The sequence below is a fragment of the Schistocerca gregaria genome, chromosome 10 (genome assembly GCF_023897955.1).
Source record: "Schistocerca gregaria isolate iqSchGreg1 chromosome 10, iqSchGreg1.2, whole genome shotgun sequence".
Taxonomy (NCBI): domain Eukaryota; kingdom Metazoa; phylum Arthropoda; class Insecta; order Orthoptera; family Acrididae; genus Schistocerca; species Schistocerca gregaria.
Genome location: NC_064929.1, coordinates 141,934,021 through 141,958,291, shown reverse-complemented (window position 1 = coordinate 141,958,291; position 24,271 = coordinate 141,934,021). Strand labels below are relative to the sequence as shown.

Genomic DNA, 24,271 nt, shown 5'->3' with positions numbered 1-24,271 from the left:
GTGAAGGGAGACGAAAATTTAATAGTAATGGGTGACTGGAATTCGAGTGTAGGAAAAGGGAGAGAAGGAAACATAGTAGGTGAATATGGATTGGGGCTAAGAAATGAAAGAGGAAGCCGCCTAGTAGAATTTTGCACAGAGCACAGCTTAATCATAGCTAACACTTGGTTTAAAAATCATGAAAGAAGGTTGTATACGTGGAAGAACCCTGGAGATACTAAAAGGTATCAGATAGATTATATAATGGTAAAACAGAGATTTAGGAACCAGGTTTTAAGTTGTAAGACATTTCCAGGGGCAGATGTGGACTCTGACCACAATCTATTGGTTATGACCTGTAGATTAAAACTGAAGAAACTGCAAAAATGTGGGAAATTAAGGAGATGGGACCTGGATAAACTGAAAGAACCAGAGGTTGTACAGAGTTTCAGGGAGAGCATAGGGGAACAATTGACAGGAATAGGGGAAAGAAATACAGTAGAAGAAGAATGGGTAGCTCTGAGGGATGTAGTAGTGAAGGCAGCAGAGGATAAAGTAGGTACAAAGACGAGGGCTGCTAGAAATCCTTGGGTAACAGAAGAAATATTGAATTTAATTGATGAAAGGAGAAAATATAAAAATGCAGTAAATGAAGCAGGCAAAAAGGAATACAAACGTCTCAAAAATGAGATCGACAGGAAGTGCAAAATGGCTAAGCAGGGATGGCTAGAGGACAAATGTAAGGATGTAGAAGCTTATCTCACTAGGGGTAAGATAGATACTGCCTACAGGAAAATCAAAGAGACCTTTGGAGAGAAGAGAACCAAGTGTATGAATATCAAGAGCTCAGATGGCAGCCCAGTTCTAAGCAAAGAAGGGAAGGCAGAAAGGTGGAAGGAGTATATAGAAGGTTTATACAAGGGTGATGTACTTGAGGACAATATTATGGAAATGGAAGAGGATGTAGATGAAGACGAAATGGGAGATACGATACTGCGTGAAGAGTTTGACAGAGCACTGAAAGACCTGAGTCGAAACAAGGCCCCTGGAGTAGACAACATTATTCCATTAGAACTACTGACGGCCTTGGGAGAGCCAGTCCTGACTACACTCTTCCATCTGGTGAGCAAGATGTATGAGACAGGCGAAATACCCTCAGACTTCAAGAAGCATATAATAATACCAATCCCAAAGAAAGCAGGTGCTGACAGATGTGAAAATTACCGAACTATCAGTTTAATAAGCCACGGCTGCAAAATACTAACGCGAATTCTTTACAGACGAATGGAAAAACTGGTAGATGCAGACCTCGGGGAGGATCAGTTTGGATTCCGTCGAAATGTTGGAACACGTGAGGCAATACTGACCTTACGACTTATCTTAGAAGAAAGATTAAGAAAAGGCAAACCTACGTTTCTAGCATTTGTAGACTTAGAGAAAGCTTTTGACAATGTTGACTGGAATACTCTTTTTCAAATTCTAAAGGTGGCAGGGGTAAAATACAGGGAGCGAAAGGCTATTTATAATTTGTACAGAAACCAGATGGCAGTCATAAGAGTCGAGGGGCATGAAAGGGAAGCAGTGGTTGGGAAAGGAGTGAGACAGGGTTGTAGCCTCTCCCCGATGTTATTCAATCTGTATATTGAGCAAGCAGTAAAGGAAACAAAAGAAAAATTTGGAGTAGGTATTAAAATTCATGGAGACGAAGTAAAAACTTTGAGGTTCGCCGATGACATTGTAATTCTGTCAGAGACGGCAAAGGACTTGGAAGAGCAGTTGAACGGAATGGACAGTGTCTTGAAAGGAGGATATAAGATGAACATTAACAAAAGCAAAACGAGGATAATGGAATGTAGTCAAATTAAATCGGGTGATGCTGAGGGAATTAGATTAGGAAATGAGACACTTAAAGTAGTAAAGGAGTTTTGCTATTTAGGAAGTAAAATAACTGATGATGGTCGAAGTAGAGAGGATATAAAATGTAGACTGGCAATGGCAAGGAAAGCGTTTCTGAAGAAGAGAAATTTGTTAACGTCGAATATAGATTTATGTATCAGGAAGTCGTTTCTGAAAGTATTTGTTTGGAGTGTAGCCATGTATGGAAGTGAAACATGGACGATAACTAGTTTGGACAAGAAGAGAATAGAAGCTTTCGAAATGTGGTGCTACAGAAGAATACTGAAGATAAGGTGGATAGATCACGTAACTAATGAGGAGGTATTGAATAGGATTGGGGAGAAGAGAAGTTTGTGGCACAACTTGACTAGAAGAAGGGATCGGTTGGTAGGACATGTTTTGAGGCATCAAGGGATCACAAATTTAGCATTGGAGGGCAGCGTGGAGGGTAAAAATCGTAGAGGGAGACCGAGAGATGAGTACACTAAGCAGATTCAGAAGGATGTAGGTTGCAGTAGGTACTGGGAGATGAAGCAGCTTGCACAGGATAGAGTAGCATGGAGAGCTGCATCAAACCAGTCTCAGGACTGAAGACAACAACAACAACAACATATATAAAGCTAAATTATGTTTAAAATAATGAAATTTTATAATATACGTATGTTTACGAAGAAAACATTGTATATTGGAGGCTGGTTCATGCTTAGGACACTTGTATAACATAAAAAATGTAGGGAAGTCCCTCCGCAACGGAAGTGGCTTCGCGCGACGTAAAAGGTGGTTTTGGAGGTCGAACTGGGGGGTTCGTTGATGGGAACGGTAGGCAGTCACTGGCTAGCTGTTGCACGTAACACATCGAGGGTGCCAAGGGAGGCAGTTGGAAGCCGTTTTGTAAGGAATTTTGCCTCCGATGTTGATTTGGCTGTTGCATGGTACTCTGGGCAATAAGGAATGGCTCCAACACGTTAAAAATGCGTCGCCAAGAAAAACTTGTAGAGAGCATTCAAACATCAAGAGCCGTGAGTACGCCACTCGCCACTCGCTACCACAACTTTGCCACTGCTCCACCAACTTGATGCATACAGATATGCATCAGAACATGGACCAGCTAGTTTGTGTGAGTAATTTAATAATAATCCAAACGCTATAAACCTGTGTTTAGAGCCGTATCTTTTATCCTAATCATGAACCTATGCAGGGTCCCTTCCAAAGTGTTCAGAAGACCGAGTATCCTGTTTCAAACAAACTAGTTATTTATTTCTGGGTATTAAATGTACAAAATTTCAGTGCAAGACTGTGTAAATGTTCCTGTCTAAAATGCCAGCTTCACAGGTGATGAAAAAGGCACACGAGGTAAACTTATGTGAAACATAATGTAGCCTTGATTGCCATCGTGAACGAATTTTTGAGGTCAGTCGAGCTCAGTGTTGTGTAATTTGCTTTGGAGGATGAAAACATAATCTGTTCCAAATGAGGCTGAGAATTGAATCGAATTGAATTGAATCTTACTACGGAAATAATCATAGACTTTGACTAGTGATACAGTATCAGTTTATAGGTTCCCGCCATATTCTTCTCATATTACTAAAATAATTGGAATATTATTGGGACTAAAGAAACCTGTTACATTGCTATAAATGGTGGTATAAACAGTGTAATTATAGTGTTATCTAATTTTATTTGTGGTATTCATATGTGAGTTACGTCAGAAGCCCTGTCCAGTTTTAGTTCGGTGCTTCCTGCAGTAACATCTCAATACTGATCCACGTAATGATCGTGATTGTGACTGTTATCATTATAAGTTGCGTATAATTTTGCTTTTTATGACTACCAGTTTGTGCATTAATGGTAACTACTGCTACGCACAATGTAGATTGTTCTGTATTCATGTGTATCCAGTATGCTATTCAAAGGGAATCTTAATGAAAATCACTTCAACAACTAATGTTCAATTTTCTGAAACATAATATTTCAAATTAATGTGCCTCATTGGGCTGGCAACATGTTATTGTTTCATTCGTATGAACTTTTCTACTTTAATAAATGCTCAAAGTTTAAGCCTGTTTAGTTTTTCTATTAATTGCACTATATTCGAAATTACTGTCTGATACCTTTATCCGTTAGACATACACGCACGGTCAAAATTATAATTCCTCTCAGAGTGTAACATTAGTTTTAGTCGTGACAGGCTAGTGTTATTAAGCGCCGTTGTGAACTGAAGCCTACGCTCATATTTTTTGTAAATATTAATTGGGGTCCCTCCACATCCAAAATGACGTGCTACCTCATTTGCTTTGGTTAGTGTATAAAAAGAATTCCGCCGAGAATGCAACAAAGGCAGCAGTTTTTTTTCGCCTGACTTATTAACCCTTTGTAACTTTCAGAGAATGGCCGTGAGTGGCGAATTTTGAGTAAAACCTACAATTCTCTTGTTGTAACGTTAAAATTTGCGTTTTTTGTCAAAACGGAACGTACTCAATGTTACTTCATTCAATGTTGTGCAGACGCAGTTTCGAGAGAATTCTGAAACAGTGATTCATTAAGGCCGTGATACACGAAACTCTTTTGTTCCTGCGTTTGGTCCGGAACTAAGCTGGATATCTTCAGAGCCGTTGCTCCACCATTGAGTTTTGACGGTAATATCGCTCTCAGACGTCGGACCCAACAGTCGGTAAGGCTAATCGGAACGCAACGCCTCTCAAGATGTCCGGCATAGTTCTGGCCAAATGCTAGGAACAGAAGAGTTTCGTGGATCACGATCTTATACTCAGAAAGGTTCACCAGCACCACTTATCCGGTCGTGAAGGCCTTCATTCCATCATCAGTGGGTTGTTAAGTTGATAAGTCAGGAACTAACGAAACGTAAGGTCAATAGTTTATGAAAAATTTCCTGTTTCACCAGCTATCGATGCCTCTTAAAAATTACATTATTTCATCGAAAAAGCCTGTAGTTAGTGAAATAACATGGTAGATTATGAAGTACTGCGTAACCTACCATTTGCCAAAATCTCATTTAGATATCTCAAACCATTTATAACATATCAGGAAAGTTGAGGATATTTCATTCTGGATTTATCGATGGTGCGCGCGATCGCAAATGAGTGTGCTACTTCAGATCAATTCTCCCTAAATTGGTCACAAATAGAGGCATACATGCAAGTCTAAAGAAAACTTCAATATGTAAGCTAAATGTCACACGCAGCAATCTCTTACGCAAAATGCACCAAATGCAAAATCATAGCGTCCCCTATTTTTCATTGCAAACCTTTTTTCGAATTTCGCGCAGTGTCTTACTTAAATATAAATATCAAAATAGATGTGTGCACGCCATCATGAAACTGACGTATGAGGGTAGGAACATAAATAGTGGCAACTATTTATTCACAACCGATCTGTCCTTTAAAGTAGTCACCAGCGTTGCTTAGAACCCGTTGCCAGCGATGTGGAAGGCGTAGTATATGCCGTTAGCAGAGCCTGTTCTGTTGATGGTGTGAATGGAGCGGTCTACTGCCCGTCGAATCTCTGGAACCGTTCTGAACCGAACGCTACGAAGTGGGTCCTTCATCTTCGGAATCAAATCAGAGTCACAAGGACTTAAGTCCTGGGAGTATGGTGGATGGTACAGTACTTCGCAGTCCCATCGACCGAACAGGGCAGCCACAGCTTGCGCTGTATGCGCCCGCGCCCAAAATGACGGGAGGGTTACGCAGAAAGTGTCGCCGCTTCTTTCGCAAAACAACGTAATGCCTTAGGATAACAAAATGGTTCAAATGGCTCTGAGCACTATGGGACTTAACATCTGAGTTCATCGGTCCCCTAGACTTAGAACTACTTAAACCTAACTAACCTAATGACATCACACACACCCATGCCCGAGGCAGGATTCGAACCTGCGACCGTAGCAGCAGCGCGGTTCCGGACCGCCGCTATGCACAGCAAATGGCAGAAATTTTTATGGGATAGAGCCGGCAATATAAAGCATGCCTAACCATATCGGCACGTTTAACAATTCTGTTTACTGAGGTACCACGGACAAATATTTGAATCCAGTGCTTTATTTCGTACAACAAAAGAGACACTGAACTGATTTTCTTAATACAGGAACAAGAAGTAAGTCGATATAGAGCTTTATATTAACGATGGATTTTTCCTTGCACCTGTAAACTAATATTGGTTCTCTTTTGTCCTGCTGACTATTGGATAGGACCAGTTTAATGCTAATTGGTTCAAATGGTTCAAATGGCTCTGAGCACTATGCGACTTAACTTCTGAGGTCATCAGTCCCCTAGTACTTAGCACTACTTAAACGTAACTAACCTAAGTACATCACATACATCCATGCCCGAGGCAGGAGTCGAACCTCCGACCGTAGCTGTCGCGCGGTTCCGGACTGTAGCGCCTAGAACCGCTTGGCCACCCCGGCCAGCATTAGGATAACACCATCACAGTCGTACATGAGAATCACCATAACTTTCACCATACTGGGGCTCTGACGCACTTTCGACTTCCGCGGCGACCCATACCGACGCCATTGGTTGGATTGGCGTTTCAGTTTTGGGTCGTCCGATGTGGCCCAAATCTCACCCAGTGATACGTTACGGCGTAAGAAAGCCTCTCCTTCGCGCTCATTGTGCCCCAAAAGCGTCTGAGCAGCGTCGTAACGCATCCATTTCTGCATTTCTGTCACGTGACGTTGCATCGTGATGCAATTTTTCGCATGCCTTGGCGTTCCTTCAGGATGCGTCGCACAGTCGTATTCACTAATCCGGTATCGTGGGCGAGCTCACGAATCGTATGGCGTCGATCACTGTCCGCTAACGCGGCAACAGCATGCACTACTTCTTCAGAGACGCTAGGACGACCTGCCCTATGCATGTCTGACACAGTATGCCGACCTTCTTTGAAGGCTTTTTTTTACCCATCGTTTCCTGCCTGTCTAATCTCTGGAACATCTTCGGAATGAAATCTAAGTCATCATCATCTGCGACCAGCTTTGCGAAAGAAGCGGCGACAGGTTCTGCGCAACCCACCCATAATTTCGCAAGACAATGTGCGGGCGCATACAGCGCAAGCTGTGGCTGCTCTGTTCGCTCGATGGGACTGGGAAGTGCTGTACCATCCACCATACTCCCCGGACTTAGGTCCTTGTGACTTTGAATTGATTCTGAGGATGAAGGAACCACTTCGTGTCATTCGCTTCAGAACTGTTCCAGAGTCTCGACAGGCAGTAGACGGCTCCATTCGCACCATCAACAGAACAGGCTCTGTTAAACGTATACTACGCCTTCCACATCGCTGGCAACGGGTTCTACACAACGCTAGTGACTACTTGGAAGGACAGTAACAGGTGCAAACATGTAACTCTTTTGTATGGGTTTGAATAAATAGTTGAGACTATTTTAAGTTCCAACCCTCCTATTTCCAGGCTAGGGTTAGTGGTGTTGCCAATACAACGAATGTCTGGCGACGAGACCGGAAACAAACGTACAGACCAAATTGGAAGGGGGGGGGGGGGCGGGAAGTGTCCTACACTGGACATAGACGTGTGCCTTAAGCTGCGACACAGGACGACAGTGACCTTACTGTCTCAGAAATGCTGCACCAATGCTTATACAAAGTTTCTTTAAAGTCAGTATCGCCATTAGACTGCTTTTTTATTTGCAGTGTTTCGTCTACACGATCATGATTTCGGCTTTAATTTGCCCTTATCAAGTGTTTTAATGTTATACAGTGCCTAAGATGGTTCAAAAATGGTTCAAGTGGCTCTGAGCACTATGGGACTTTACATCTGAGGTCATCAGTCCCCTAGAACTTAGAAATACTTAAACCTAATTAACCTAAGGACATCACAGACATCAATTCCCGAGGCAGCGGTCGCGCGGTTCCAGACTGAAGCGCCTAGAACCGCTCGGCCACCCTGGCCGGCCGCCTAAGATGGCATACTGTCGTATTTAAAATATACTGTTAGACAAACTGTCTGAGGGTCAATATTTCTGGTAAAAGCCTAGTGCTTTGTTTTATCACTGAGTATACCATCTTGACTGAATGACAGTTGGCTAAGTGTAAGAAATATATTATGACTGTGGCCCCAGATTATGAAAAAGTTATTATATTACACAAAGTGTTTGTTGGTCGTTGCTGTCTGCAATGTTATTGAAATAGCGCGGATCACTTTTCCCATTTTCTATAATAACGCAAAATGTGAAACCAATACAAATTTAACGAATAAAAATTAGTCCTTCTTTAAGAAAGGTTCATATGGCAACGGCCTTGCTGCGGTGGATACACCGGTTCCCGTGATGTCACCGAAGTTAAGCGCTGTCGGGCGTGGTCGGCACTTGGATGGGTGACCGTCCGGGCCGCCATGCGATGTTGCCCGTTTTCGGGCTACACTCAGCCTCGTGATGCCAATTGAGGAGCTACTCGACCGAATAGTTGCAGCTTCGGTCAAGAATACCATCTTACGACTGGGAGAGCGGTGTTCTGACCCCACGCCCCTCCTATCCGCATCCTCCACCGAGGATGACACGGCGGTCGGATGGTCCCGGTAGGCCACTCGTGGCCTGACGACGGAGTGCTTAATAAAGGTTCATTTTAAAACGAAAACTTTTACAATTGCTGCAATGACTAATTGATATTTCGGTTTTTACCCGGTTATTAGTAAAAAATAAAAAAAGACTCATGCTATAACCGAGAGGAAACAGGTACCGAAAGATATCGAACTAAAATACCGCTATAGGTTTTTAACTGGTCAGCTTTTCCCTATCCCTGGCGAATAGACGTTTTGACGTCAGAATGAAGAAAAAAAAAAAACAGGTGCTACTATTTAGCAAGTGGCGCGGTTCGAGTGACCGCATCGCGACACCGAGCCTCTCGACCCTGAGAACAGGTGCGCGCGGTCTGCAGTTTTCACTGGCCGACCTCGCTAGCCGCCAGCGCCGCCCGGACTGTCTGTCTTTTGTTTTCACTGCCCATTGTTTGCGGCGACAGTGGCGGACCGCGACAGGTTGCCGTCACGCCGCGGTGGAGTTGCGGCAGGCTGCGAAGGAACGCCGGAGAAAGTGCCCTGCGGTCTGCTCGCGGCCTACACCGAGGTCAGCCGAGCGCCCGGCTAAGGGACTCCGTATTACTTTCCCCCGACCGCAAACTGTAATATAGTGATGAGGAGATGTGGGCATAGACCGGAAAGGTACACGGACCACACTCATTAACGTGACCACCGCCTATGTTCGACGTCAATGTGCGATAACCACTCACAGACTACATACAGCAGCACCAGCAGCAGAGGATATACAGCGTGTTTCCGTAACAGCGAGCAAAAATTTAACAGGACACAGAGGATGCTCCACTGAACAATTTGAGGTAGGGAACCAGGGGTCGGAGAAGCCAGCGCAAGGAGATGATAGGAATAAAATCACATTAGTGTGTACTTTTTTATTTATGTTACTTACAGTTAACTGCAAATACCATCACTTCCTGAACTGAAATACCACTTGTACTGTATAGTACAATATGTGCTGAAACTGACAGCCATCAACCTCACTGCAAGCGTGACACCGGCGAGCATGTTTCTTACGCACCCTGACAAATATCCCTGGCGTGTTTCGAATCACATCAGAGGCAGCTACAATTCTGGCGATTAATTTCATCCAGAACGGGTCTCGTAGACAAGTGACTTCAAATACCCCCATAGGAAATAATCGAAGGGATTGAGGTCAGGTGACCCCGCAGGCCATGTAATAGGATCTTCCCTTCCAATTTGCGGCTGGTCCCGGCGGAGGTTCGAGTCCTCCCTCGGGCAAGGGTGTGTCTGTGTTTGTCCTTAGGATAATTTAGGTTAAGTAGTGTGTAAGCTTAGGGACTGATGACCTTAGCAGTTAAGTCCCGTAAGATTTCACACATACTTGAACATTTTCTTTTCCCTTCCAATCCAGTGACAAGGAAGTACAGCACTGAGATGGTTCCGGACATCCACACAGAAGTGAGGCGGTGCACCGTCATGTTGTACCCACATCCTCCCACGAACAGCCTAGGTTACGTTCTCCAACAACTCAGGTAGCACTATTTGCACGAACCTCAAGTACATAACTTCCAAGTAAACAGGCTCGTCTTCTTTGTCTCCTTGCTGGAAATAAAGAATATACATGTAAATAAATACCACAGTGTGTGCAAAGTTGCACGCGTATAGTCGTAAATAAGCTGGAAAATAGTAATTCTATGCAAAGATGAAGCAAGTTTACTTCCATATCTCCCTAAGTTGGCTTCTCCGATCCCATGGGCGCTTTGCCACGGTTCGTGCGCCTCGCGGGATTAGCCGAGCGGTCTTAGGAGCTGCAGTCATGGACTGTGCGGCTGATCCCGGTGGACGTTCGAGTCCTTCCTCGGGCATGGGAATGTGTGTTGTCCTTAGCGTAGGTTAGTTTAAGTTAGATTAAATAGTGTGTAAGCCTAGGGACCGATGCCCTCAGCAGTTTCATCCCATCGAGCTTACATAGTCAGCCGGAGTGGCCGAGCGGTTCTAGGTGCTACAGTCTGGAACCGCGCGACCGCTACGGTCGCAGATTCGAATCCTGCCTCGGGCATGGATGTGTGTGATGTCCTTAGATTTAAGTAGTTTTAAGTTCTAGGGGACTGATGGCCAAAGAAGGTAAGTCCCATAGTGCTCGGAGGCATATTTTTTTTTTTTTTTTGAACCTACATAAATTTCCAAATCTCTTTCCGATCCCCTGTTTCCTGCCTCAAACTGTTCAGTGAAGCATTCTCTATGAGCTGTTTGGACTGTTACATTTTTGCACGCTCTTACGGAAGCAACCCTGTATAAAGCGTGCTGAGATGGACGCGGAAAGACAGTGCAGTCGTTTCGTAATGTAGAAATGGAGCGATTCCAAAAGACCACGACCACAGACCAGAGATGACATGGTTGAACGATGGCTGTGGAGATGTCTACAGGCGAAGAGACGTGCAACTGTTGGGCAACTGACAGTCAAAATGAACCAAGGAGCTACCAACTGTGTCCTCGACGAGCGTTCAGCAAACGTTGCAGTTTAAGGGCCCCTGAAGAAGGTGCCTGGTTCATACACCCACGCTGACTGCTGTTCATAGGCGACGGAGGCTGGATCTGGTACGTCAATGCTGCAACTGGACGTCCACAGTGTGGTGACAGGTGGCCTTTTCAGGTGAATCACCTCTCATGCTCCGTCAGACATACAACCATTGACGTGCATGGTGTTAATCGTATGAGAGCAAACACCCTGCAACCGTCTAAAACGCCCCGCTAAACCCGCAGGACAGGACATGTGGTAGGAATTGTGGGCCAGAATGAGCGGCTGTCAGTTACACTCCAGCATAACACTTTATTTAGTTGTCCAAACATTACAGCGCAGCTTCTAAGCTTGACTACCGACCTTTAATTCTAAACGGCTGAAGGCTCATGAATTAAATACAACTGATATATATATATATATATATATATATATATATATATATATATATATATATATATATATGTGTGTGTGTGTGTGTGTGTAAGACTTGGCCGGCCGAGGTGTCCGAGCGGTTCTAGGCGCTACAGTCCGGAACCGCGGGACTGCTACGGTCGCAGGTTCGAATCCTGCCTCGGGCATGGATGTGGGTGATGTCCTTAGGTTAGTTAGGTTTAATTAGTCCTAAGTTCTAGGGGACTGATGACCTAAGATGTTAAGTCCCATAATGCTCAGAGCCATTTGAACTATTTGACAAACACACACACCCATGCCCGAGGGAGGACTCAAACCTCCGCCGGGACCAGCGCCTTAGACACAGTCAGCTACAATTGTAACAATTAATTTCATCTAGGACGGGTCTCATAGACAAGTGACCTAGATATCCCCATAGGAAAAAATCAGGGGGGTTGACGTCAGGCGACCCCGCAGGTCATGGAATAGAATCTTCCCTTCCAATCGAGCGGGCAGGAATCACATCATTGAAATGGTTCCGGACATCCACACAGAAGTGAAGTGGCGCACCGTCCTGTTGTATCCACATCCTCTCACGAACAGCCTAATTCCTCGAATTTCCTCGTCGTGATCATTTTTGTGGGGTGTATGTGAAAGGCAGTAATATGTTGCGCGGTTCTTACAGGAAAATGTTCTCTCGAAATTTCAATAGTAAACTCTCTGTGATGAAGGACGCCTCTCTTTTAACGTCTCCTACTGGAGTTTGTTGAGCACCTCTGTAACGCTCTCGCGCCGACTTAACGATCCCGTGACGAAACACGCCGCTCTTCGCTGGATATTCTCTAACTCTCTGTTCTTGTATCAGTCCTACCTGGTAATGATCCCAGATTAATGAACAATTCTGAAGAATCGGTCAACAAGCGCCATGTAAGCATCTTTCTCCGTAGCTGAGTTACATTTCCTTAAGATGCTTCATATCAATCTCAGTTGATGTCTCCTTTTCCTACTATTTGTTTCGCTTGCTCATTCCACTTAATGTCGCTCTAGATAGTTGCTTCTAGACAACTTACAGTAAAAACTGTTTCCAGCAATTTGACTTCAATAGTATAGTTCAGCAGTGGCGGATCACTGGTCCACCTGTGGCCCCTATGCAGGCAGTTATTCGGCTTGACAAGGGTTAACAGAGTAGTAAGACGTCAAAACTTCCTGGCAGATTAAAACTCTGTGTTAAGTTTGGAAAGTAGGAGACGAGGTACTGGCAGAAGTAAAGCTGTGAGGACGGGGCGTGAGTCGTGCTTGGGTAGCTCAGTCACTTCCCCGTGAAAGACAAAGGTCCCGAGTTCGAGTCTCGGTCCGGCACACAGTTTTAATCTGCTTGGAAGTTTCATATTAGCGCACACTCCGCTGCAGAGTGAAAATCTCATTCTGAAAACATCCCCCAGACTGTGACTAAGCCATGTTTCCGCAATATCCTTTCCTTCAGAAGTGCTAGTTCTGCAAGATTCGCAGGAGAGCTTCTGTAAAGTTTGGAAGGTAGGAGACGAGGTCCTGCAGAAGTAAAGCTGTGAGTACCGGGCGTGAGTCGTGCTTGGGTAGCTCAGTTGGTAGAGTACTTGCCCCGGAAAGGGAAAGGTGCCGAGTTCGAGTCTCGGTCCGGCATACAGTTTTAATCTGCCAGGGAGTTTCGGTATACAGCGTGTTCCCGTAACAGCGTGCAAAAAGTTGAGGACATAGAGGATGCTGCACTGAACAGTTTGAGGAGGGAACCTTGGGTCGGAAAAGCCAGCGTAAGGACATAACAGGAATCACATCACATGTGCACTTTTTTATTTATAGTAGTTACAGTTAACTGGAAATACCCTCACTGACACAAGGAACGTACCATTTTTACTGTATGTTACAAAATGCGGTGAAAATGACGGCCGTCAGCTTCAGTGCTATCTAGCAGCGAAAAAGATTCTGACGCACTCTTAGAAACATCCCTGGTGTGTTTCGAATCACATCCCAGACAGCTACAATTCTGGCAAGTAATTCCACCTCCATATCCACTACGGTCTCACAGACAAGTGACTTTAGACATCACCATAGGTCAGGTGACCTCGCAGGCCATGGAATAGGACCTTTCCTTCCAAATCAGCCTGCCGGCCGCTTTGTGGCCGAGCGGTTCTAGACGCTTCACTCCGGAACCGCGCTGCTGCTACGGTCGCAGGTTCGAATCTTGCCTCGGGCATGGATGTGTGTGATGTCCTTAGGTGAGTTAGGTTTAAATAGTTCTAAGTTCTAGGGGACTGATGACCTCAGATGTTAAGTCCCATAGTGCTTAGAGCCATTTGAACCATCATCTATATCTACATGGATACTGTCATACGTGTCATCTATATCTACATGGATACTCTACAAATCACACTTAAATGCCTGGCAGAGGCAGAGGGTGAATCTGAGCAATGACACAGTGTGGGTGATTGCTTTCCCCATCTGTCTAAAAAATATGCACATCTGACATGTTGGGTTGTAGCTCTCTTGAGCATTGACAACGTTTGGCGTGCCATGTCAAATCCTGTTCGATTCGCTGGTATAACTTTGTTGTACAGAACTGAATATGGGATGTTTAACCCAAATCTAGTGCGAGTCTGTTTATTGGAATTTTAAGACTAATGCCATCTGCAAAAAGGACCGATTTTGCGTGATGCATATTAAATGGTAGGTCATTCTTATACATAAGGAATCGGAGTGGACCTGAAATTGAACACTGTAGGAATGCTTTCGTAATTTCCCCGGTCACTAAAAATACATACTCCACAGATGTTCTTACTCAGTAGGATTGCAATGTGTTGCAGGTTGTGGAGTGGCTGGCGCCGAAGGGAGGCGGAGACAGCCGAGGGACGCCGGTGTGTCGCTGGCAGAAGGCCGTGGGTTGGACATCGGCAGCGGCAGAATCATCAACGGGCGCGAGAGCGCCAAGGGGGCGTGGCCCTGGCAGGTAGGACTCGTTGACTTCATCAAATGTCCTTATGAAGACTTCAGTCTCATTTTTAGGAGTAGCATTCGCTGTCACCAAGTCGAAAACACGGAGTGCATTCGAATACAAAAGCCCATTTGCTTTTACACTGCCCAACACAATTAAAGGATCACTTTTTCGGACCTCGCAATTATCTCCATATGCGACGCATAAGCTTGAAATTTGTCTCATAGGTTCGTACAACCTTTTTCAGTATTACTGCAAAAACATGGCGCCCTTTGACGTCAGCATCGTGATCGGACGACGCTTCAATCAGCAAGGTGTCGACACAGGTGAAGAAAAAGGCCACAGCTCAGAAGTTCACGTGAGGTGCAAGGTGGGCTAACGATTTCACAGTGGCACCAGATTTCACCACAATTATGCCCTACGCCATTCTGGACGGGTCCCACGATGGGAAGCCCGTCACACCCTCTCTTACCCACATTTCAGCCCTTACTTTGTCGCCTCGGAGGTGGCCGTGGGAATCGTGATGCCCAGCTTCCAAATGACGCTGTTTTCTTATAAGAGACCTAGCGAAACATTTAAGACACATCGCCGCTCGGAATCGACCGGAAAAGCCCGTCAGGAGGCGCCATGAAGAACATCAAGCATACCAACCCTTCTTTTGGGTCGTCGGTTCTCACACATTTCCGGGTCCAAATCGACTGTTCGCAGTTTAATGAGCAACAGGTTGACATTCTTTACCAACTTTGACGTTGCTCGCACCTGATGGACAATACACTCCTTCTATAAGTATATTGTGTGTCTGTAACCCTACTGAATGTGATCACAGGCCTTTGTAGCGTAGCACGACCGAATTCTTGCTCTGCTGTGCAAGGTGAAAACCACTAGGGAGTATTCAAAACCATTCGTTGAATCTGAACGCGATCCGAAGCAACGAAGCTTCCTTTTTCCCATCCTCCAGTGGCGTTATCCAGGAGGGGGAGGGTGTTGTGACATAGACACAACCGAGCGAGGTGGCACAGTAGTTTGCACACTGGACTCGCATTCCTGAGGACGACGGTTCAAACCCGCGTCCGGCCATCCTGATTTTGGTTTTCCGTCATTTCCCTAAATCACTTCAGGTAATTTCTGCGATGGCTCCTTTGTAAGGAAATTGTAAATTTGTGGTAAGATCGTATGGCAACAAATTGCTGAAGTCATCGGCCCCCAAAGCCATCGGCACACGGACCGTGCATCCGAACGTTGAGCGTTGAGCTTGTCGAGTTTCTGACTTCATAGCGTGAAATACCACGTTCGGGAGTCATTCCGAACGTGCAGAGCAATATCTGGCATGTCAGATGTTCTGAGCGTGCGTCTGAGCGTTCACCAATGAGCTGGCACAACGCCATCTACGTCACACGCACGCCGTCTCCCTTCAGTACAGAGTTGTGAGGCGCCATATAGGCATTCATTTAAAGCCTATATGTACACTCCTGGAAATTGAAATAAGAACACCGTGAATTCATTGTCCCAGGAAGGGGAAACTTTATTGACACATTCCTGCGGTCAGATACATCACATGATCACACTGACAGAACCACAGGCACATAGACACAGGCAACAGAGCATGCACAATGTCGGCACTAGTACAGTGTATATCCACCTTTCGCAGCAATGCAGGCTGCTATTCTCCCATGGAGACGATCGTAGAAATGCTGGATGTAGTCCTGTGGAACGGCTTACCATGCCATTTCCACCTGGCGCCTCAGTTGGACCAGCGTTCGTGCTGGACGTGCAGACCGCGTGAGACGACGCTTCATCCAGTCCCAAACATGCTCAATGGGGGACAGATCCGGAGATCTTGCTGGCCAGGGTAGTTGACTTACACCTTCTAGAGCACGTTGGGTGGCACGGGATACATGCGGACGTGCATTGTCCTGTTCGAACAGCAAGTTCCCTTGCCGGTCTAGGAATGGTAGAACGATGGGTTCGATGACGGTTTGGATGTACCGTGCACTATTCAGTGTCCCCTCGACGATCACCAGAGGTGTACGGCCAGTGTAGGAGATCGCTCCCCACACCATGATGCCGGGTGTTGGCCCTGTGTGCCTCGGTCGTATGCAGTCCTGGTTGTGGCGCTCACCTGCACGGCGCCAAACACGCATACGACCATCATTGGCACCAAGGCAGAAGCGACTCTTATCGCTGAAGACGACACGTCTCCATTCGTCCCTGCATTCACGCCTGTCGCGACACCACTGGAGGCGGGCTGCACGATGTTGGGGCGTGAGCGGAAGACGGCCTAACGGTGTGCGGGACCGTAGCCCAGCTTCATGGAGACGGTTGCGAATGGTCCTCGCCGATACCCCAGGAGCAACAGTGTCCCTAATTTGCTGGGAAGTGGCGGTGCGGTCCCCTACGGCACTGCGTAGGATCCTACGGTCTTGGCGTGCATCCGTGCGTCGCTGCGGTCCGGTCCCAGGTCGACGGGCACGTGCACCTTCCGCCGACCACTGGCGACAACATCGATGTACTGTGGAGACTCACGCCCCACGTGTTGAGCAATTCGGCGGTACGTCCACCCGGCCTCCCGCATGCCCACTATACGCTCTCGCTCAAAGTCCGTCAACTGCACATACGGTTCACGTCCACGCTGTCGCGGCATGCTACCAGTGTTAAAGACTGCGATGGAGCTCCGTATGCCACGGCAAACTGGCTGACACTGACGGCGGCGGTTCACAAATGCTGCGCAGCTAGCGCCATTCGACGGCCAACACCGCGGTTCGTGGTGTGTACGCTGTGCCGTGCGTGTGATCATTGCTTGTACAGCCCTCTCGCAGTGTCCGGAGCAAGTATGGTGGGTCTGACACACCGGTGTCAATGTGTTCTTTTTTTCCATTTCCAGGAGTGTATATATGCCGTTTCTGAGCACCAGCAAATTGAGAATCACTGGAAAATTCATTGATAGTTGTGTGATCCGTTCCAATAAAATAATTAGAAACATAATATTCAATGCAAAAGAATTATTGTAACTAGCGTATTATGACAGTAGGATATTTGAAGACAGCGACACACTGAAGATCCGGCCAAAACGCATTGTTCTTCGTACAATTTGTTATAATTAAATATCAATTAATAACATAATTATCTACGATCAACATTTTTAGCGAGTGTTAACGCAATATTTTTAAGATGTAGTATTCTGTTGTTTTTTGGTTTAGCGTAATGAGTAGCGCCTCTGTACAATAGTTACCCGGTGGTTCGCGTCTGAACACTCCCAAATTTCTTTTCCTAACATTCGCGTTTTTATTTAGTTCTGATATTTTATTATTAGTTTAATATAAGTATATGCTGTAATATTTGATGTTATGTAAATATAAATTCACCTTTTCTTTTGACAGGTGACTTTGTTCGATTGGCTTAATTACAGGACAGCTTGCCCTACTTGTATAAAGATATTTCGTTCCTTTTTCTTTTACGCTTCGTAATTAACATGTTGCAAAGATTCTGCTACTGGGTAGGAACAGTGATCAAGTAAGACTGACCTTGGGGTTTTACTAAAATGTGGGAATGATGAAATAATGTTTATCTTATGCGGAGAATTATTCCAAATTTGTACCGCACTGTTTGTACTGGAACTTTTATAATCATGTGTCCTTATTCATTGTCTAAACATTCATGGTGGTGTCTGTTTGTTCTATATCGTGTCTCCCTACCACTTTCGCGCAACGACGCTCTGAGCGTGTTTTTTAGGGAATTGACTAGTATGAACCTGAGACCTGTTGCTGGTAAGGAGACGCCAGACCACACATGACATGTAGAATTCAGAAGAGTTCAGTGAGACGAGCGATGGTATAACCAAATACTTAATGATCTCAGCGTCAGCTCCACTGCACTCCCTGTAAAAGAATCTTAATACTAACTAAATTTAGTGGAAAGGGTTCAAGGCTTTCCTATTTTTAGTTAGATGATAAAATAACGTCGAAAACTTAGTTAAGTTTACCATTGGTAACTTTATTCTACTCACAAAACATCATTTATAAATTGCACTATTGATAAAAGGAAATGTTTTAATACAGGATGGTAAAAACCAACTGCGTTCAACAAAAATGTGAACGAATATTCCCTGAATGGGTTTCCAAGTTCTACAATCGATCGAAGGATGACCTATGCCATATCACATCTATAATCTATGTTTAATTTAAGTTTCACAAAAGAGAAAACTATCAAAATGGTCTACAGTGACCCTCAATTATCTTTAATTACTTATCTAACTTGTCGTAAATTACAGTGGCTGATGTAGCTTCTCAATAACTATAAAACAGAAAAATCATCGCGTTTCAGATCTTTACTTCAAGTGTCAAACGTGAACACAATGAGTTTTAATTGACGATCGACACTAGTATTACTCAAAAAGAAGGGGTGTAACAGATGAGACTTCTGCAGTTCTGAGTGAAGCCTTATGCGCTCAAAAATGCGGCATCGCGTGCGTTCATTACCTTGTCAGTGTTTAGGCAGCGTCAGGGCGACAGTGGCTGGCGCACCAGCCATCCAGCTCGCCGTCTCGGAACTAACTCTCCTAACTTCTCCTTACTACAATTTACCGAAGTAGATTTAAAAAAGCTATGTGGCTGTGTTTCCATCTGACCAATCAGGGTCTCAATGTTAACCTTAAGCTCCGCCTACAAAGATTCTGTCTATCCAATGAGAAACGTTATACTTTTCGTGGTGGGGCAATGTTTTTAGAAAGTTTGCAACGTAACAGAGACGCTAAAAAGTCTCACGCTAAAACCTGTAGCTGGTGTGGTCCTTTTAGCGTTATCGTAAGATCTATACTGTTTTTCTGGAGGGCTCTAGCTTTTTACATGGGCTGGGGGGTGGTCCTTGACGTACCTGAGACGCGAAAAAAGCCTCGCGCTAAAACGTGCGGGTTGTGTAGTCGTACAGGTAGTCTGGCAGCGTGGGTGCCCAGCCCCTCCCTTATCGTAGGGCCTTCTAGCTTATCACGGTTCTGCTCTCGGCTTCTGTCCTCGTTTCTCCCCTCGGAACTGCATCTGCCTCACTGTGGGAAGGTACGACATGCATTTAGGCATTCTTGTGTTAATCTGTGGTATTCCATTTGCTCACTCGTTACTCGTATTACTTTGGTTAATTTAATGTCTCGATTTAATCGGAGCTATGTGACATACTAGTAGATTTGCTTATTATGTCAGGGTTTTCATGGAAGGTGTTGGATTTGCCTGACACCTTACATATCACCACCCTTCGAACTTAATTTTTTGTACTGAATTTAGGCAATGATTGAATCGTTGTCTAAGTCAGACAAAAATTATTCCGGTGTCTAAATTTTGTTGCCTACTGTTTAGCCACGTTATTCTGTTCTATGCTAGTTTGTATTATTAATTTATATTCTTATATTCTTCCACATTATAATTAAAATGACAAGAGAAGAATATTTTTATACTATTATTAATTTTTAGTTATTTTCTTTCTTTATTTAAGTGTGAAGTTTGTTTTTTTTAAGAAGTTTGTTATCGAAAGTGAGGAGTCTTTAACATCGATTTTCTTAGGAATATTGTTTTTATAAATGTAGTAATTGAGTAAAATCTATTCGTAACACATTTTCTAAATATCATGTGCAAGTAAAAATGTTTTTGTTTCTAGACACTCATTTCTACATTTTTACACTAACAAATCAGAAATCCTCGTGGTTTCGACGCTGGACGTCGCGGTTCTGACCCCCACCCCACACAAGTCAAAGTAAGGGTTGAAATGTCGTAAGCAAAAATGTGACATCTTTCCCAAAGAGTGGGACGTCCACTGTGACATTGTGCTGAATTTTGTGCCCAGCTTACACCTCACATGAACTTCCAAGTTCTGCCGTTGTTTTTCTCATACGACCACACCTCACTTGTTGTTTCAAGCATCGCCAAGCCCGGGGCGACGTCGAAGGGCGCCAAGCTTTTTCCACGTTTACAGAGGAATCGTGTAGGCTCATTCAAGCCAGATTTCAAACTTAGACGTCGCATTGGCAGAGAATTACCAGCTTTCGAAAAAAAATGATCTTTTAATTCTGTTGTGCGATGTATTCAAGCTCTGGTTGTTCAGATCAAAGTTGCTCAAAAACCACCATTCCTAATAAACCTTGATTCGACTTATCTTCTCCAGCGCAAATGGCAGTGTATGAAATCCTCGAACGCCACGCACTTGACCTTGCTTTCCGAATCCGCTTACCCCCCCCCCCCCCCCCTCTCCTTTACCAACTCATCCCTATTCCTCACCACCACGCCCATACTGAGCACTGTGTATCTTACACTTTCCGCAAGTCGACTGCAATAAGCGCAATTTTTCCCACTAATTACCATTCCTGATGTACGGCGCTTATCCGCTTTACACTTGCACGCTCTTCATATCCTGTCCCAGCGTATTTTTAACAAACCTCCCACTCCCTGACAACTGAACTCGTCCCGACACCCATCTCTCCTATAAGATTCGACCTTCTGCTCCCTACCCCTTTCCAGTTTCATGTCTCCCCCCTCACTCCTCCTCTTTCTCCTTCTGAACTTGGCTCGGCCACCACACTAGCTGTTCCTACCCAGAAGCCCATGTTTTTCTACCAATCATCCTCACCCATACTACCTACCTGACCACCCAACCCACCTGAGACATGTATCGACATAAACACTTTCACTACCCCCAAGCGACCAATCCATTTTCCCTCTCCCCACTACTGATTCAAAATGCATGTCACTCCCATCAACTGACCGTGAGGTGTAAACTAGTGCAGTGTTTGTTTTAATTTCCTCACTACTTATTATCATTGTCAGACACGTTTTAGTATGTGTTACTTTGAATGTATCAATCATAAGCGTCTGTTAATGTATTTTAATGTATTTAATATACACTCCTGGAAATGGAAAAAATAACACATTGACACCGGTGTGTCAGACCCACCATACTTGCTCCGGACACTGCGAGAGGGCTGTACAAGCAATGATCACACGCACGGCACAGCGGACACACCAGGAACCGCGGTGTTGGCCGTCGAATGGCGCTAGCTGCGCAGCATTTGTGCACCGCCGCCGTCAGTGTCAGCCAGTTTGCCGTGGCATATGGAGCTCCATCGCAGTCTTTAACACTGGTAGCATGCCGCGACAGCGTGGACGTGAACCGTATGTGCAGTTGACGGACTTCGATCGAGGCCGTATAGTGGGCATGCGGGAGGCCGGGTGGACGTACCGCCGAATTGCTCAACACGTGGGGCGTGAGTCTCCACAGTACATCGATGTTGTCGCCAGTGGTCGGCGGAAGGTGCACGTGCCCGTCGACCTGGGACCGGGCCGCAGCGACGCACGGATGCACGCCAAGACCGTAGGATCCTACGCAGTGCCGTAGGGGACCGCACCGCCACTTCCCAGCAAATTAGAGACACTGTTGCTCCTGGGGTATCGGCGAGGACCATTCGCAACCGTCTCCATGAAGCTGGGCTACGGTCCCGCACACCGTTAGGCCGTCTTCCGCTCACGCCCCAACATCGTGCAGCCCGCCTCCAGTGGTGTCGCGACAGGCGTGAATGGAGGGACGAATGGAGACGTGTCGTCTTCAGCGATGAGAGTCGCTTCTGCCTTGGTGCCAATGATGGTCGTATGCGTGTTTGGCGCCGTGCAGGTGAGCGCCACAATCAGGACTGCATACGGCCAAGGCACACAGGGCCAACACCCGGCATCATGGTGTGGGGAGCGATCTCCTACACTGGCCGTACACCTTTGGTGATCGTCGAGGGGACACTGAATAGTGCACGGTACATCCAAACCGTCATCGAACCCATCGTTCTACCATTCCTAGACCGGCAAGGGAACTTGCTGTTCCAACAGGACAATGCACGTCCGCATGTATCCCGTGCCACCCAACATGCTCTAGAAGGTGTAAGTCAACTACCCTGGCCAGCAAGATCTCCGGATCTGTCCCCCATTGAGCATGTTTGGGACTGGATGAAGCGTCGTCTCACGCGGTCTGCACGTCCAGCACGAACGCTGGTCCAACTGAGGCGCCAGGTGGAAATGGCATGGCAAGCCGTTGCACAGGACTACATCCAGCATTTCTACGATCGTCTCCATGGGAGAATAGCAGCCTGCATTGCTGCGAAAGGTGGATATACACTGTACTAGTGCCGACGTTGTGCATGCTCTGTTGCCTGTGTCTATGTGCCTGTGGTTCTGTCAGTGTGATCATGTGATGTATCTGACCCCAGGAATGTGTCAATAAAGTTTCCCCTTCCTGGGACAATGAATTCACGGTGTTCTTATTTCAATTTCCAGGAGTGTACATTGCCTGACGAAGAAAATTAAGCACCCAGAAGGTGAGAATGAAACTGAATAAAACTTCTTGGGTGATGAAGTATTTGATCTTATTTCAGTGATTATAATACCGACTGAAATTACGAAGAACTTGGAAGTATGAGCGCAGTTGCCAGAATGACATTGCACTCCTTCCTGCGTGGATGCGGGCAATGAATCGGTTGAGAACTGTATCACAAGGACGTTGTATTCTCTCCTGAGGCAAGCTGGTCCACAGCTATTGTGACTGTTCCCTGATATGCTGGAGAGCGGCACCAAGACAGTGTTGCCACCCCAGCTGCTCCCATATATGTTCTATTTGGGGACAGATCTGGGGATGTTGATGGATAGAGGATTACCTAAACATAATGCAGACAGTTCACAGAGAAATGTGCCGTGTGTGAACGTGCGTTGTTCTGTCGAAAAATGGCTACATGATACTGTCACATGAACATTTACACATGAGAATGCAGGATGTCTGCGATATATGCGTGTGCCATCGGAGCTCCCTCAATCACTACCAGCTGTGACCTGAAATCATAGCCGATAACTCCCAACACCATGACACAACGAGTAACACCGCGGTGCACCAGTAAAACAGCCGGCCGGTGTCTGGCCGAGCGGTTCTAGGCACTACAGTCCGAAACCGGGCGACTGCTACGGTCTCAGGTTCGAATCCTGCCTCGGGCATGGATGTGTGTGATACCCTTAGGTTAGTTAGGTTTATGTACACTATTGGCCATTAAAATTGCTACACCACGAAGATGACGTGCTACAGACGTGAAATTTAACCGACAGGAAGAAGATGCTGTGATATGCAAATGATTAGCGTTTCAGAGCATTCACACAAGGTTGGCGCCGCTGGCGACACCTACAAAGTGCTGACATGAGGAAAGTTTCCAACCTATTTCTCACACATAAACAGCAGTTGACCGGCGTTGCCTGGTGAAACGTTGTTGTGATGCCTCGTGTAAGGAGGAGAAATGCGTACCATCACGTTTCCGACTTTGATAAAGGTTGGATTGTAGCCTATCGCGACTGCGATTTATCGTATCGCGACATTGCTGCTCACGTTGGTCGATATCCAATGACTGTTAGCAGAATATGGAATCGGTAGGTTCAGGAGGGTAATACGGAACGCCGTGCTGGATCCCAATAGCCTCGTATCACTAGCAGTCGAGATGACAGGCATCTTATCCGCATGGCTGTAACGGATCGTGCAGCCACGTCTCGATTCCTGAGTCAACAGATGGGGACGTTTGCAAGACTAAAACCATATGCACGAACAGTTCGACGACGTTTGCAGCAGCACGGACTATCAGCTCGAAGAGCATGGCTGCGATTGCCCTTGACGCTGCATCACAGACAGGAGCGCCCGCGATGGTGTACTCGACGACGAACCTGGGTGCACGAATGGCAAAACGTCATTTTTTCGGATGTATCCAGATCCTCTTCACAGCATCACGATTGTCGCATCCGTGTCTGGCGACATCACGGTGAACGCACATTGGAAGCGTGTATTCGTCATCGCCATACTGGCGTATCACCCGGCGTGATGGTATGGGGTGCCATTGGTTACACGTCTCGGTCACCTCTTGTTCGCATTGACGGCACTTTGAACAGTGGACGTTACACTTCAGATGTGTTACGACTCGTGGCTCTACCCTTCATTCGATCCCTGCGAA

At 45.9% G+C, this 24,271-nt stretch overlaps 1 protein-coding gene across 1 annotated transcript in view; it reads left to right on the top strand.

The window, feature by feature from the left end:
* Positions 1-24,271, top strand: part of LOC126293675 (serine protease 33-like) — a 185,437-nt gene that overhangs the window by 57,977 nt on the left and 103,189 nt on the right. Inside the window, exon 2 of the mRNA XM_049986968.1 lies at positions 14,147-14,289. Coding sequence (XP_049842925.1) covers positions 14,147-14,289 — 143 coding nt within the window. The remainder of the gene's footprint in view (positions 1-14,146; positions 14,290-24,271) is intronic.